Below are 17,580 nucleotides of genomic sequence, written 5' to 3' on the forward strand. Positions count from 1 at the left end.
TTGTATTACCGTATATACTCAATTATAGGACGCACCCTAGTATAAGACGCAGCATAAATTTCAGCCAATTATTGAGAATAAAGGGTAATTCAAGTATAGGACGCACTTCAATTGATCTCTTCACAAGTGAAATTTTCGCACGATCAATCGATTGTTTTCTCACTTTTAGGGCTCAGTTGACTGACGTGTAAGTTTTAACGCTGGAGTGAATTCAACTCAAGTCTGCCGGCAATCAATTTTGTAATTGGAATCAATAAATCTTTTCACATGCGCTGTTTTTTTGTTGTTTTTGTTTGTCATGAATAAATCTTTTGAAAACGAATCTAGTTGTTATTTTCTTGTTAGTCATGTGACTATATCTTGGAAGTGCGCAATCATTCTTAATCTTCCTTATAAAGGCGTCCGTTTGACTCAATAATAAAAAGCTACGAAAACGTGAAATAAAAACATAATTCCATTTACCTTATTTTTCACCTCACTCAGACATAGAAATATGAAATTCATTGCAATTTTTACAAGTAAGTGTATATTGTAAGTGTATAATAAAGTGACAAATGTTTATTTTCAAAAGCCGTGGAATTCTTCTTCATCAGATGAATCTTCAAAGAGTTTCTTGGCTTGTTCCTCGGTGAGTATATCGTCATAGATTTCATTTTCGTCATCAGTGTCTTCATTGGTGTCGTTCACTTGATCAGTCCAGAGGATGTCGTCTTCTGTTCCGTCGAGGTTGTTACTGATAGAACATTTCTTGAACGATTTTTCGATCATCGGTGCTTCAATGGAATCCCAAGCAGTCTTGACCCAGGTGACGACAGTAGAGAGAGAGGGACGTTTGAAGTTTCCAGAAGTAGTGAGTTCGGCTGCACCGGATGACATCCATCTGGTCCACTGGTCACGAACTCTGCATTTGAAGGGGTGGTTAAGGGATACGTCTAACGGTTGGAGCACTGAGGTGAGGCCGCCTGGAATTACAGCTAAATCAGTGTTGTAGCCTCTGGTTACACGTTGTTTGACTCGATCTACAAGGTGGGCCCTGAACATGTCCCAAACGAGCAAGCTGCGTTTATTTCGGAGTGTCCCATTTGGTCGTCGAGCCCAGACTTTCTGCAGCCATAGGAGCATGCCGTTCTCATCCATCCAGCCTTTCGGGTGTACAGGGATGGTGACACCTGGTGGGAATTTCTCCTTGGAGATGGTTTTTCGTTTGAAAATTACCATGGGGGTAATTTGGTTCCGTTAGCCATGCAAGAAAGAACAGTTGTAAAGTGGGTTCGGTCATGTCCTGTGGTTTTGATAGTTACAGTTTTGGTTCCACAGCTATCAACAGTTCTGTTACTGGGTAGATCAAAAAACATTGTTGTTTCGTCCATGTTCCCAATCCGGCTGAGAGGATAGTTATGAGTTTGACGGAGTTTTATGACAAATCTCTGGAAAGAAGTGATTTTGTCATCAAGATCAGCAGGTAATTTTTGACAGATTTTGGTTTTTTGACGAGTTGTTAATTTTTCTCTACGCATGAAGCGAGTACACCAGCCAGCTGATGCTTTGAAACTGGGATCTGCTATCAACTCCTTGGCTTTCAGACGGATTGCTGAACGGGTAACAATATAACCCTCTTGACGAAGATTGAGAATCCAGTTTTTCAGCTCATTTTCTTCTTTAAGAAAGGAAGTTTGGAGACCCCTACGGGCTTTTTTGTGACGTGGCATTTCAAGTAATTCAAGTTTGATTTTTCGCCAGTCTCTGACTTGTTTTTCAGAAATTCCAAACTCAGCAGCAGTCTTACGATTGTTGTTACAAGTTTCAGCGTATTGAACAACTTTCAGTTTGAAAGATGCGTCGTATGCAAATCGCTTACGTTTGTTGACTGAAGACATTTTTGCGAGCAATAAGTGAAGTTAAAACAGTTAAAATCGCCGCGATTGTCTTCCGTCTACCGAGTGTCCGTCCACTCTCGTATACATGGTATACGGTATAGCAGTGGCCTGATAATCGGTGCTGCTTCATAGAAACACATGGCCTCTCGTGGTATGTTGCGATTATAAGACGCAGGTGAAATGTAGGCTGATTTTCAGGTCAAAAAAGTGCGTCTTATAATTGAGTATATACGGTAATAATGAATTGTTTACATTAATAACAATCAATTCTCTTGTTGTCCAACTTGAATAACTTTTCGCTTTTTTTTGGTAAAACTTTGAAAGCAGCACCATAGAAATAAATAATAAGTGTCTCAGGCTAATAGTAGCTTCTTGTTTAATGCGGTCTTGATACTTCAAAATACATATATACATATTTTAAAAACGGTTTTCAAGTTTTGGGCCAAAGGTTATGTTTAGCGAGCAAAACTTACGCGTTGTACATGTATTTCTGCTAAATACAACTCGTAAAGTTTTGCGACCAAAAAATTGTTTAGATGCTAATATCGACTAGTTCAGCAGTGCAGAAGAGTTGAGGTCAGATGATACTGAAAGGTATTGGACAAGTAGAAGATGTCCGTTCCATCGAAAGCAACAATCAGAGCGCACCTATCTTATCAAACAATACAAATCTTTTTGATTTAAAAACATTAATTTTGGTTCCTGCGTGTAATATTAGTATGGTTCGTTTACGTCATTTGTTCATGAATATATATTTGTATCATTTGATAGATTATCATTCTATAACTTATAAATTTGCACATTAATATCATATTATTTTGTAGCATCATTGCGGTAATCTGATCTTAGGATTGATCGACGCTCGTAACTCCTTTTCTATTGCACATAAAAAGCTAGTGTTGGCTGCAAATTGTAGCAAACATATCAATGATTGCAATGAGCTTTTATGCAACAATGTTAAATATAGATATAAGATAAAAATGCGTCTTCGAATTCAGAATGGAATAAAAATTGAAAAGAAGGATACAGGCTATAATATCATCGCAGATTAATTGCAAGCAATAGATATCAACTGTTATATATTTCTCAATTTTTCAATGTATTTTTATGAAGAGATCTTTGACAAGTTGGAGGTAAGTTAGCAGATTTATTGCATCCAAAAGGTTTAATATCGCTCTACCGGAAGGAGAGGGCAAAATATAGCCGACATTCACTTCGCATGAAAAAGGTCTAAATTTATCTTCCCAAAATTCTGACGAGCCATTTGAAAAATACACCGCCAGCCTCTATTTGGATGCCGCCTCCAATTGACCGCCACTACAGAAGAAGAGTTGAAAAATATAGCGCTACGGCATTCAATTAGAGGTTTTATGGTAACTATAAACTATAGCAGTATCGTTCTAGTTGTTAACAAACTGACAAGCAGAAAAATGCTACTTGGTACCCATCATCATCACTTCTCTTACAGCCTTTGAAGGAAAGAGCCAGGATGTAAAAGTGAACGAGCAAACGTGGCTGCCTCTCGTGGCATCAACAGGCCCAGCTATGGTTGTTCAGAATGCAGCTGGCATCAGCAAGATAGCTAACTCAGTGGTCATACCGTTAGCTGATCGAGGTATCTCCGTTTACCCGCTCTCAACCTACAAGACGGACTACGTACTGGTAAGTGTATGTAGTAGGTTGCTGCCAGCTTTTTAGTATTTTTATGATTGCAAAGTTGCCCAGAGAGTTCTTGCTAGAACAGCTGCTACTGCCTCTTTTTATGCTGTCGGTAAGTTTATCTTTTGGTTTAAGTTTTAAGAAGCTGTATTAAGACTGATAACACAACCTATGCTGCTGCGACCCATTTTTTCTTGCATTAAAACAAAAGAATTTTTTAGCATAAGATTTAAATAAAGCTTTGGTACATGCTGTAACCGCGATGTTCCATCAAAATCAAAATAAATTGTATTTGTAAATATTATCGTGACAGAAGCACCTCAGGCGAATCAAAAAAGAATATCATAAAACTCATCCAATCACAAAAAGGCTGTGGTCGTCGATGCCTGGTCAGTGATCATGGAAACAATGTAGTATTTTGCTATTCATAATGAAGATTTAATTTTGTAAGTCATCATAAGTCATGCATGTAATTAGAGGACTAGTTGTAATTGTGCTGAAGTTTGAGAATTCCCTTGTCGAGGTCAGAAGGTTACACGGTATAAAGGTCTAACCATCAAATCAAAATCTTATTGCGATTTTCTAGTCAGTGTTTTAGTTTCATTAAAACCAGTTTAAGTATTTTCTTGCCGACCAGTTCACAATACAAAGATAAACTGTTTTGGATAGGTAGTCGGTTTTGGTATGTTTTTTGTTCAATATTACATGTGAAAGCTGGTAGTCATGTACATATACGTCCTGTAAGCAAATTCTGCATCTCAAAAGACCAACTAGCTAGAAGGCATCACTACACATTACAATAGACCAATGATTATGGATAATGTATTTTTACATACCTTAATCTATATTTCTCAAAGTTTGTGTCTGTGTAAATCCAGCTATAGCTGTTAAAGTCTAGGAATTAACATTTGTCCATTCTGATGGATTTGAACTCCCAAAGATTGCTATCACAAGTTTTAAATCTATGCGCTCTACCACTGAGCTATACAAGGCGTATTGATCAAAGACACTATCATATACCGTATAGCGTATGCACACGCTAAATGGCGAATTATTTGAGCAGTGCGCCCACGCATCATGATGCCCCTGTTATCAAATATTTTTTGCATACCTCTAGGAAAGACGATGCTTTTTCTTTATTTTTTCAGTAGGGTGAATTTTTTCTGCAGTACGATGTCAACAATAATTTATCTCAAAATTAAAATTTGGCAATTTGTGTACTGATTATATACGTTGTTAAAATATATACATTGCTCGCCATGGCGAGTTCAGAGGTATCCGTATGGTAAATGATAAACTTTTAGTTAAAAGTTTGAAGTTTACTAAAATACTTATTCAAACTTCCTTCAAGCATGCGTTTAGTAAATTAAATTCATTTAAGTTAGATTCAGCGTTTATGTTACACTTCTGTCTCGAAGATAATAACTCTCCACGTAGTACATTGTAATGTTATATTATCTTGGGCCCGCAGATCATAACCACAAAATGCACTAAAATCATTGTAGGTACGTATAGTTACTAAGGTTAACATATTATTTTGTTATTAATTTTTAATGATGATTTTTACCAGGAGGTGATTGCATTAGATAATTACTATGGGTTGCTATACCACTACCAGACAATATTTTCGCATGCCAACACTGCATGCGAAAACTGGCATGCCAATTTTCACATGCCAACACTGAAACAAACTAAAATCATATAATCTTATACCAACTAATTTTTCATTGGATTCATGCAAAACAGACTATATGTAGCCATTACTTGCTAACAATTTCACATTTACATATAAACACTTTTTCATTTTTATTTTTCCTCCCAATTTTTTTCAACGAAACACTTATTTCAAATTATAAAACTTGAAACTTGCAGTTGTTTCAAAAAGTTTTAACACCTTTACAGTTGCTATATTTTTTTTCTTAATTCATTTGAACTGCACAAAAATAATTTTCTCATGATATGAAGAAGTTTAAAAGTTATAATGGTAAATGTTGTATATGTTAAATAAAACAAAAATTTTTGTCCAAAGACTTTTTATTACCCGGGAAACGAGTAATATTTTTATTATTTGCGCAACCCCGGGCATTCAGCAAGTAAACTAATAACTATGGCCATTGTATTGTGACACATCATAATTTTGCCAGTAGAAGGATGAATTTCTTATTGTATCCTAAAATAAGCAAATGGCTAAAAATAATTATTCATTGCACACAAGAATACACCACTGAAATATTGCCGGTCACTATATACTAATAAATAAAAATGTATCATTACACAATATATTAAACCAATGACTAAGCAGAATGCATCATTACACAATATATTAAACCAATGACTAGAGAAGGTGCATCATTACACAATATATTAAACCAATGACTAGAGAAGGTGCATCATTACACAATATATTAAACCAATGACTAGAGAGAGTGCATCATTACACAATATATTAAACCAATGTCTGGAGAGAGTGCATCATTACACAATATATTAAACCAATGACTAGAGAGAGTGCATCATTACACAATATATTAAACCAATGTCTGGAGAGAGTGCATCATTACACAATATATTAAACCAATGGCTAGAGAAGGTGCATCATTACACAATATATTAAACCAATGACTAGAGAAGGTGCATCATTACACAATATATTAAACCAATGACTAAGCAGAATGCATCATTACACAATATATTAAACCAATGACTAGAGAAGGTGCATCATTACACAATATATTAAACCAATATCTAGGAAGAGTGCATCATTACAAAGTATATTAAACCAATATCTAGGAAGAGTGCATCATTACACAATATATTAAACCAATATCTAGGAAGAGTGCATCATTACAAAGTATATTAAACCAATGTCTAGGAAGAGTGCATCATTACACAATATATTAAACCAATGTCTAGAGAGAGTGCATCATTACACAATATGTTAAACCAATGACTAGAGAAGGTGCATCATTACACAATATATTAAACCAATATTTAGGAAGAGTGCATCATTACAAAGTATATTAAACCAATGTCTAGGAAGAGTGCATCATTACACAATATATTAAACCAATGACTAGAGAGAGTGCATCATTACACAATATATTAAACCAATGACTAGAGAAGGTGCATCATTACACAATATATTAAACCAATGACTAGAGAAGGTGCATCATTACACAATATATTAAACCAATGACTAGAGAGAGTGCATCATTACACAATATATTAAACCAATGTCTGGAGAGAGTGCATCATTACACAATATATTAAACCAATGACTAGAGAGAAGGTGCATCATTACACAATATATTAAACCAATGACTAAGCAGAATGTATCATTACACAATATATTAAACCAATGGCTAGAGAAGGTGCATCATTACACAATATATTAAACCAATGACTAGAGAAGGTGCATCATTACACAATATATTAAACCAATGACTAGAGAGAGTGCATCATTACACAATATATTAAACCAATGACTAGAGAAGGTGCATCATTACACAATATATTAAACCAATGACTAAGCAGAATGCATCATTACACAATATATTAAACCAATGACTAGAGAGAGTGCATCATTACACAATATATTAAACCAATGTCTGGAGAGAGTGCATCATTACACAATATATTAAACCAATGACTAGAGAGAGTGCATCATTACACAATATATTAAACCAATGTCTGGAGAGAGTGCATCATTACACAATATATTAAACCAATGACTAGAGAGAGTGCATCATTACACAATATATTAAACCAATGTCTGGAGAGAGTGCATCATTACACAATATATTAAACCAATGGCTAGAGAAGGTGCATCATTACACAATATATTAAACCAATGACTAGAGAAGGTGCATCATTACACAATATATTAAACCAATGACTAAGCAGAATGCATCATTACACAATATATTAAACCAATGACTAGAGAAGGTGCATCATTACACAATATATTAAACCAATATCTAGGAAGAGTGCATCATTACAAAGTATATTAAACCAATATCTAGGAAGAGTGCATCATTACACAATATATTAAACCAATATCTAGGAAGAGTGCATCATTACAAAGTATATTAAACCAATGTCTAGGAAGAGTGCATCATTACACAATATATTAAACCAATGTCTAGAGAGAGTGCATCATTACACAATATGTTAAACCAATGACTAGAGAAGGTGCATCATTACACAATATATTAAACCAATATCTAGGAAGAGTGCATCATTACAAAGTATATTAAACCAATGTCTAGGAAGAGTGCATCATTACACAATATATTAAACCAATGACTAGAGAGAGTGCATCATTACACAATATATTAAACCAATGACTAGAGAGAAGGTGCATCATTACACAATATATTAAACCAATGACTAAGCAGAATGTATCATTACACAATATATTAAACCAATGGCTAGAGAAGGTGCATCATTACACAATATATTAAACCAATGACTAGAGAAGGTGCATCATTACACAATATATTAAACCAATGACTAGAGAGAGTGCATCATTACACAATATATTAAACCAATGACTAGAGAAGGTGCATCATTACACAATATATTAAACCAATATCTAGGAAGAGTGCATCATTACACAATATATTAAACCAATGACTAGAGAGAAGGTGCATCATTACACAATATATTAAACCAATGACTAAGCAGAATGTATCATTACACAATATATTAAACCAATGACTAGAGAGAAGGTGCATCATTACACAATATATTAAACCAATGACTAAGCAGAATGTATCATTACACAATATATTAAACCAATGGCTAGAGAATGCATCATTACACAATATATTAAATCAATGGCTAGAGAGAGTGCATCATTACACAATAATTTAACCAATGACTAGAGAGAGTGCATCATTACACAATATATTAAACCAATGACTAGAGAGAGTGCATCATTACACAATATATTAAACCAATGGCTAGAGAGAGTGCATCATTACACAATATATTAAACCAATGTCTAGGAAGAGTGCATCGTTACACAATATATTAAACCAATGACTAGAGAGAGTGCATCATTACACAGTATATTAAACCAATGACTAGAGAGAGTGCATCATTACACAATATATTAAACCAATGACTAGAGAGAGTGCATCATTACACAATATATTAAACCAATGACTAGAGAGAGTGCATCATTACACAATATATTAAACCAATGACTAGAGAAGGTGCATCATTACACAGTATATTAAACCAATGACTAGAGAGAGTGCATCATTACACAATATATTAAACCAATGTCTGGAGAGAGTGCATCATTACACAATATATTAAACTAATGACTAGAGAAGGTGCATCATTACACAATATATTAAACCAATGTCTAGGAAGAGTGCATCATTACACAATATATGTATATTAAACCAATGGCTAGAGAGAGTGCATCATTACACAATATATTAAACTAATGACTAGAGAAGGTGCATCATTACACAATATATTAAACCAATGTCTAGGAAGAGTGCATCATTACACAATATATTAAACCAATGTCTGGAGAGAGTGCATCATTACACAGTACATTAAATCAATGACTAGAGAGAGTGCATCATCAGTGTGCCAATAGATCAATTTGACTATTAATAATCTGTAGCAAGTTCAGACTCGAAGCAGTGAGTTGTCTGCTATAATCACATAGTCACCACTCCTTGCTGTTTGTGTACACGTGATACCTTAGTAGCAGAGGCTATTTGAGATGTCAGGGTCACTCACAAATCTGCCTAATGTGAGTGAGCCTTACCCAGTCACTTTGCTATAATTTCTTGTTTCCTCTACTCCCTTCCTCTCCTTTTTTGTTCTACTAGTTTCTTTTCTGTTTTTTTAAACTTCAGCATTTTGTGTTTGAGACTATTTTGAATAGGATTAGTGGGAGGCTCAATCTCTTGTAAAGGTCGAAGCGTTCACCCCATTATGGTCACCATATTTTCATATATAAATACATATAGTGAGTCCATTATCAGCATACTTTCAATAGCACCTTCTGAATTTGCTCAAAGTTGTTCCTCTTCAACGTCAATCCTACAAGGCAACAATGATTATTGTGAGAACATTTTTTATTTCTAATTCACTTGATAAATCTATTGTTTTAACTGGCAATTTTAATCATGCCTACGTTTATGTACTCGCTATTTATAAAGCAACTAGCTGTGCCTCCCGGGGTTGCCTGGGTATTAAAAATCAGCTTATAAACAATGAGAAGTGATGTGATTTGCTTACCGCTTGCTGGCAGGCAACTCTCTAGCAAGTGACAGGTCATTGCCAAGTGGCCTGGCACATTGCCAATGGAAAATTCCACTAACCTAGTTAGTAAGCTTCAAATGCCGGTAGGTTAGGCAATGACGTTGCGTCAGCATTGTTGCCCAGCTAGGCTATTTAATAATAGCTATAGCCGGAATGCAGACAGACATACGACATACTTTGAGAAATATATATACAAGACAAGCGTTGACAGCCTTCCTGTTATGTGCGGCTCACATCATCCGTGTCGTCATTATGCATAGAAAAGCGCACATTTGAAACACTCTGGTTGTATGTGACTGCTAATACCTTTTGCAAAGAAAATTTTATCACGTCTTGGGCTGCCATAGATTTCTGTCTGCGCTTCTACAAACTGGTATGATGCAATCATTAATCAGGTTTTATTCATTGAAATATACACTGAAACAATTGATGAGGTGACAATGTGGGCATACCAACTCCTGCAAACAAGTGTTACATTTATCATAATAAACACTTGGAAGACTATGAAACCACCATCAATTGCTTCAGCATAGACAATAGAGGCAAATCACATACAAACCTCAGTTTCATTCTAGTCTTAATGCAAATTGATTGGATAAGCGCAAAAAGATATGCATGTGCCTGTAGATTGTTGAAGCTTGTTTGCACAGGTGAGTGCCATGCTTGTGCTATTACTAGTAGCACTACCTCGTGTGATATGTTACTAGTAACACTACCTCGTGTGATATGTTACTAAAAGCACTACCTCGTGTGATATGTTACTAGTAACACTACCTCATGTGATATGTTACTAGTAACACTACCTCATGTGATATGTTACTAGTTGCCTACCTCGTGTGATATGCTATTAGTAGCACTACCTCGTGTGATATGTTACTAGTTGCCTACCTCGTGTGATATGCTATTAGTAGCACTACCTCGTGTGATATGTTACTAGTAGCACTACCTCATGTGATATGTTACTAGTAGCACTACCTCATGTGATATGTTACTAGTTGAACTACCTCATGTGATATGTTACTAGTTGAACTACCTCATGTGATATGTTACTAGTAACATTGATTGTAATCACTTTCCATTGCTGATATACTGTATTAGGTTGATGGCTGTAGCTTGTTTGAGACGGCACAGCTTCCACGATTGCGTTTCTATTCAGTTTGATAATAGTTTTTCTTACCTTGTCAGATGTACCCCCCTTTTTCAACATGTCATTAATGTAAGGTGGAACCAGCAGCCTCTCCTGGCCTATACTGGCCTACACCTATAATGGCCTATACTGGCTCATGTATGCAAATACTGCTTGTTAAACAGAGAGGTAAAAACTAGTTTTTTAATATCTTAGCGCATCAGTATTTCAATCGTGAATCATGAACAGCCATTGACAGAGGCAGCAGAGGAGATGCTGCCACTTGTCTAACTTAATCTGTGTGATATCAAACCATTGTGTGTATGGTGATTCAAGTATTTGAGTAGGTAGTACACTATTGGTTGAGAGTGTTTGAGTAGGTAGTACACTATTGGTTGAGAGTGTTTGAGTAGGTAGTACACTATTGGTTGAGAGTGTTTGAGTAGGTAGTACACTATTGGTTGAGAGTGTTTGAGTAAGTAGTACACTATTGGTTGAGAGTGTTTGAGTAGGTAGTACACTATTGGTTGAGAGTGTTTGAGTAGGTAGTACACTATTGGTTGAGAGTGTTTGAGTAGGTAGTACACTATTGATTGAGATTGTACGCTAACGGTACAATCTTCAAAGTTCAAACCCTCCCAACGAATTACTTTTAAGATAGACCAACCCTTTCTTTAAACAAAATTATAAAAAACGGATGTTCTACCGGGTAGAGGCATCACAAAAGTGCTGTTTGCAGGGCTTTAAGACTTGACAGATACAATCACCGCGGGTACTGACTCTTATCTCCATGCGTAATAAGCCAGCTTTGTCTCAGCCGAGTGCTGGGAGGTTGGAGTGGCTTTGTGGCAAGCACAATTGCCCGGTATGACACTTGTGACTTTTCAGATAAAATTACCTATGCAGACAGCTAAGGCATTGACTCTATGTCCATGTCAAGCACCTAATCATGCACATTTGCTGCTTCAGCTGGAGGCTTCAATCTCCTAAGAAATAGCCTGATTATTCTTGGATTGGAATTCTAGTTGTTGGGGTGGGGTGTCCAGTCAGCCGTGTCGTACGTGTACCTATGAGTGGATAAGGAATTATTTCAAGTGAAACTTTTAATGTTTGCGTTAAGCCTGGTTCCCATATCGATTGCGAGACTCCTGCGGTAACTTTCGCAGCAGAACGCTTGCGACATTAGGCTCGGCGGCATCTGTTCACATATAAGCTGCATTGCTAAACATAATCGCGTAATCAAATGAAATAAAATGTTCCCTCGCCATGCCGTTTCTATAATGGTGACCTCCACCTGAACAGTGCATTTCGGGATGGTTTTGCCTGCGGCCTTTGGCGAAATTTGAACAGCGCTAAACTATTGTGTTGCCGCCGGCAACTACCGGCGGCCCTTTGCGGTACCCGGCGGTACCCATTTCGCCGCTAATAGCCTGCGGTGCTGTCGCCGGTGCTTTGCGACGTATATGGGAACTAGGCTTTACACTGCTGCACTGTCAGAGTTGCTCGCTGCCTGTAGCTTGTGAATTTAGACATCAAGCTGTGTAGCTACCCTGCAACTAATTTTAAGAGACACTAGCTATGTTCTAAGCCGAAAACTTTCTATTCAAAACTGCAAAAGCTATTCCGCAGATAAACAACATCTGAAGATATATTACTATTTTTCCATTATGAAAATTAGTTTGCAATATGTATATGGGTCAAGTGTAGTAGTTGCGAAACCCTCTCTGAGGTCCCAACCAGGGAGTAGGAAGATAAAGGGTTCATTCATCTCACAGTAATTTTTGTTCCAAGCCCATTGTAACCTGTTGACTAGGTTGATAGCCCTGGTATTGGCGCCCACCGCACATGTTGTACAAGTGTTATCATAACCAATATGTCTAGGACTATTGGTAAAACCGGTTCTCGCAACTGCCAGTATCTTTGCATCCCTGGAGGTTGTTGTATTTCTTAGTCTCTTGTTTGTTATGTCGCTATCATTGGACAGCACTATGACAACTTTATCCTAGTTGTCTGTTAGTCCTTGTCTGCCAGCATAAGGGTCGGCTGCTTTCCAAAAACGCGTGTATCTTACCCGTACTTACGAAAGGTGTTAATAAAGGAATGGCAATTTGATAATTAGTAATGGAGCATCAGAGTTTCAGTTTGTTGACCATGAAAGTCGAATTCATGCATCAAAGAGCCATTGATGCGCCGCAGGTTTTTGTGATGAAGCGGTTACGAACAACGTCTCGCTGCGTGTCATCGTTATGTTCTGCTTACTGAGTCGCTTTGCCCTATCACTTGGACTTTTTTCTGTTCAAGTGTGAATAAAGATTAATGTCGAACTTCCATGTCGTCATGAAAGTTCGACTGCATGTTTATATGAATTATTCTCTCCAGCAGTTAAAGTACAGTAAAACTAATTGATTGAAGTCCAATTCACCATTACATGAAGTAGACTGAAGGGGTAAATATGAAACTGGTTTTACCATGAATAAAAATATGGAAAAGTTGTTTTTGGGTAAAGTTATTCTAATCATCACGCCCTTTATATTAACCATTCGTGATTATATGCTACCATACATCTGATAAAGTAAATCCATTGCTCCGCTCGACACACTCATTGTCTGATCGATTTATTGATAGATCATGACTTCATGAAATTAAACGCTTAACAGCCTAGAATATCAATCCTTACCTCTGATTGATTCCTTGATTAATAACTCTGAATTTGTATGGTAGAGAGTCCAGTGGTTGTCATAAGTGGAGGTTTTTAAGTGTAAAAGGAATAGGTTGACGGAACCATAAGTACTCGTTCTATTTTCTTTATGTCTTCATCTATTCATCTGGTTATATTGACGATTGTTATTCTGCAAGCTTCCAGTTGAGTCTGTCAGCTATTAATATGTGATGCTGGCTTAACTTTTCTTCTCATTGCGACTGGTTGGACGCACATTGGCGATCTGAATAGACATTCAACCAGGATTTTTAGATGGTTATGAAATAGTAACAGCAAAGAAATCAGATTGGTGAATTCCGATGCATACTTGTTCAGTATCAATAGCTTTATCCAGATGACCATGGGTTTCTTCTACCTCTATCTTATCTCATTAATTTGCCGCACTATTTTTAGTGATGGATTATGGGCTAGCCAGAGTATCGTGTGACCTAGATTCCTGCATTTAACCTATTTAGGTACGAATCTATTATCAAAACAAACAGTACAAGGGTTTTGGTCAATTTACTTGCTTTGTTGCAAGCCAATAGGATATGATTTATCAGTGCTCCGCTTTTTCAGCTGTTCTGACACATGGCGTGATAATCTGGCGTTTCACTCACCAGCTTCATGACCTTTGTTGTTTATTACAACTTCAATGCTTCGAGCCCGCAGATAAACCAGAACATACAAAACACCTTTGCTCAAAACTGTCAACAAGCCAGCTTCATGGCCGCTGCCTTTTGCTCTTTGAAGAATGTAGATGTACAGACATGAAATGCATGAAAAATGAAATCTGCAACAATCCTTTGAAAAATGACAAATGTCTGAAAAACTTGCAGCATGCTATAGGTCTATTTCTTACAGCTTATCATATATTTCTTACGGCGTATCATATATTTCTTACAGCGTATCATATATTTCTTACAGCGTATCGTATATCAGTGTGTTGAACTTAAATGGGAGATGATGATTAATTTTTGTGAATATGCAGTGTCCACTTTTGCCAATTCGGTATTGCAATGATTCTTGTACATATCAAACATGTTAGATACGTTTCGTTACATTAATGGAAGAGAGTTCCTGCTGTTCTTCAAAGACATGATAAACTCAGTCACAACAACTAACCTGCACATTGCATTGTCACTGCCCATCACTATTTTTCAAGTTTGTTAACACACCTGTTTTACTTTTTTTGAAAGTTTGGTTTTTCATTTGCTGTTTTGAAAAGCTTGTTAGCAGAAGCGGTCACCAAATTTGTGGTTGTATAGGAAATGAGACCTAAGCTAGTTATGCAATTGTGGTCTAGTTATGCACCAGAAATAGAAGACTCTCCACTCCAAATATTGATTTTATATCACAGCTTTTGCCTCTTGTCGCTGACTACATTCTTCAGACTGTGTCTCCAAATTCTAGCTGGTTTGCATGTTATGTTATTGGAGGCCATATAGACCCATCGTACAGAATGGTCATTTAGATTGGTCATATTGAGTTGATGCATGGAGTCCTCGAATCATGTTGTTGTATAAAGCATCAAATTATGTCATCATTGGAATAGAGCCAACCGTATAGTCGGTCATATGAAGTCATTTTATAGTCACTGTATAATAATGTCATCATAAAGTTGCCGTATCGCGTTGCTATATGGAGTCGCTGAAAAGAGACATGTAAAGCTGCCATATCGAGTCGCTGAATTGCGCTGCTTCAAACGGTATCTGATTTTGGGTAGCTTACATATTAGCCCACATAGCACATACCAATCTTGCTGAAAACACTTTCAGTCTGCGTATCACTGATTGTCAATCAGACTATTCGCACCAATCGGACTATTCGCACCAATTGGACTATTCGCACCAGTCGAACTGTTCGTACCAATCGGACTGTTCGCACCAATCGGATTATTCGTACCAATCGGACTATTCGCACCAATCGAACTATTTTATTAAAAGCTAATTACAATTCTAAAAGAACTAACTGGCGATATAAAGCCGGAGATGTGTCAGATAAGACAGCGAGCTCATTTTGCACAAGTCAAAAACTGGGAACAGCTCTCAGCAGCTCATGCCTGTGGCTTCTTGCCACAAGTGCTTCGGCTGATTCATAGTGCTAAACCAACCAATCGTTGAAGAGTTACATTGTGTCACGCGTGCTCCAGATTTGGCAGTTATAGTCTGCGTGACTTGATTAATTCTTCCACGATTACTTTGCATAGTCTCGGCTGCTAGTTTTCACTCACGTAATTTTGTACTGGCTTGACGCCTTAAATCTAAGAGTCGCATGACTTGCTCAGTTGGATGATGTAAGGTTGTAAGACTTTGCCCATTCGAATTGTCTAGTTACTGCTAATATAATAAATAGATGTTGAAAGAACGTTTTTTGCTCTTTCTGTTGCCTCTTATCATTTTTGCCAGTTGTAACGTCCCAGCTGTTTTGGCTTTTATCTAGAGCTCAAATGTGTAGATACTAAAAGTGCAAGGCTACTATCACTTGCATTCAGCAAGAACTATATATTTTTAAATCGACCAAAAATAGTTAATGATCCATTAGAGGTTTTTATTGCAATTTTTGTGATTATCAAACAGAGCACCTAGCGTCTGGTCTCACACTGTGCAGCCTAACAGTGTCATGAGCAATACAATACGTCTAAGAGGATAGAAGTTAGTAAGTACACTAGGATTGGACAATTTACATTCGCAATGCAATTTTTTGATTTGGACTATTGCTTTTTAAATAGAATTTCTGTTAAAAAAAACCGTAAACCCAAGCTAAACCTTCATTTCAAGCTTATAAATATCATGTTTTTAGGTAGGTAAGAGCTTGAAGGTCAACTTGTATGGCGTACTTATTCTGCAGGCTTGCTATTCCTCATCAAAAAATTTCAAGCATCTGTTTTAATAAGAGTTGATGCCTATTTGTATAAATAACCAAATCAGTTAGTAAAATCTAAAGATCTTTAGTCAATCCCTGTCCAAAACTTTGTTTTTCCACCTGTTATCTTGATTGTGCGAAACACAATTGAGCCTGTTGCCTAATTCGCCACCCCCCTTCTCCCTGTTAATACTCGAACATGCCACACCGAGAAAATTAGTCAGGTACTTCGATACTTATTGTATTGAAATCATTGGCAAATCATAGGGTGTAACCATGGTACCCTGTTGCTCAGTTACAGCATTAGTTACCCTGATCTGATCATATTCTTAGCCAAGAGACTCCAGCATGCATCACCAAGTCCTGTATGATATTATGACTACTTATTGGCTACGACTACTACTTGGACACTTCTTGCCGGACCTACCATTACTACTACAGCAGATGGCACCACGATATAAACTTCCTTGTATGTAAATTCCGCTGAATATAAAGTTTTTGCATCGCGTTACGTTAGAAATTCCTTATAACGTAAAGCGTCAAGTCGGTGCAAGTTCTCATAATTGATTTGAATAACGAGAGTCCCATAGCCTTAAAAACGGTAGATACGAAAAGCCGAACGCACTGAATGACTGAACAGACCGAATATCATTTGGGAGTTGGCCTCCCTCAACTATCATCTATAAATCAATTATTATCTATAAATAATATTGATTGCATGTTTCATAAAATTATAATAAATATTACTATATATAGAAATAAATATATTCATTTCCAATTGAATAAAGAAACAATTTTGGCTAGTTATTTAGCTACTAGTTCACCAATGGTTAACGATATTACTGAACAAATTGAAACCTTTTGCTTCTACCAGGCATTTTCCTTTTATCTGTCAAAGGTAAGGCAAGTTCTGATTGGACTAGTGTCAGCAAAAATACTTCGATTGAATATGTAATATTTTTATTCACAGCGAGCTTCACTGGCGCGAAAATAAACAACAGCCTCTAAAATGTTTCTACCGGAATTCATTGAGCTCTTTATTTATAGAAGTTTGAGTTACGCAC

At 36.6% G+C, this 17,580-nt stretch overlaps 1 protein-coding gene across 2 annotated transcripts in view; it reads left to right on the forward strand.

Moving 5' to 3' along the window:
* Positions 1–17,580, forward strand: part of LOC137407970 (cytosolic arginine sensor for mTORC1 subunit 1-like) — a 36,987-nt gene that overhangs the window by 4,886 nt on the left and 14,521 nt on the right. For both annotated transcript variants that reach the window (XM_068094359.1, XM_068094366.1), the window contains exon 4: positions 3,346–3,539. In XM_068094359.1, the coding sequence (XP_067950460.1) occupies positions 3,346–3,539 (194 nt within the window). The remainder of the gene's footprint in view (positions 1–3,345; positions 3,540–17,580) is intronic.

The sequence above is a fragment of the Watersipora subatra genome, chromosome 1, assembly GCF_963576615.1.
Source record: "Watersipora subatra chromosome 1, tzWatSuba1.1, whole genome shotgun sequence".
Taxonomy (NCBI): Eukaryota; Metazoa; Bryozoa; class Gymnolaemata; order Cheilostomatida; family Watersiporidae; genus Watersipora; species Watersipora subatra.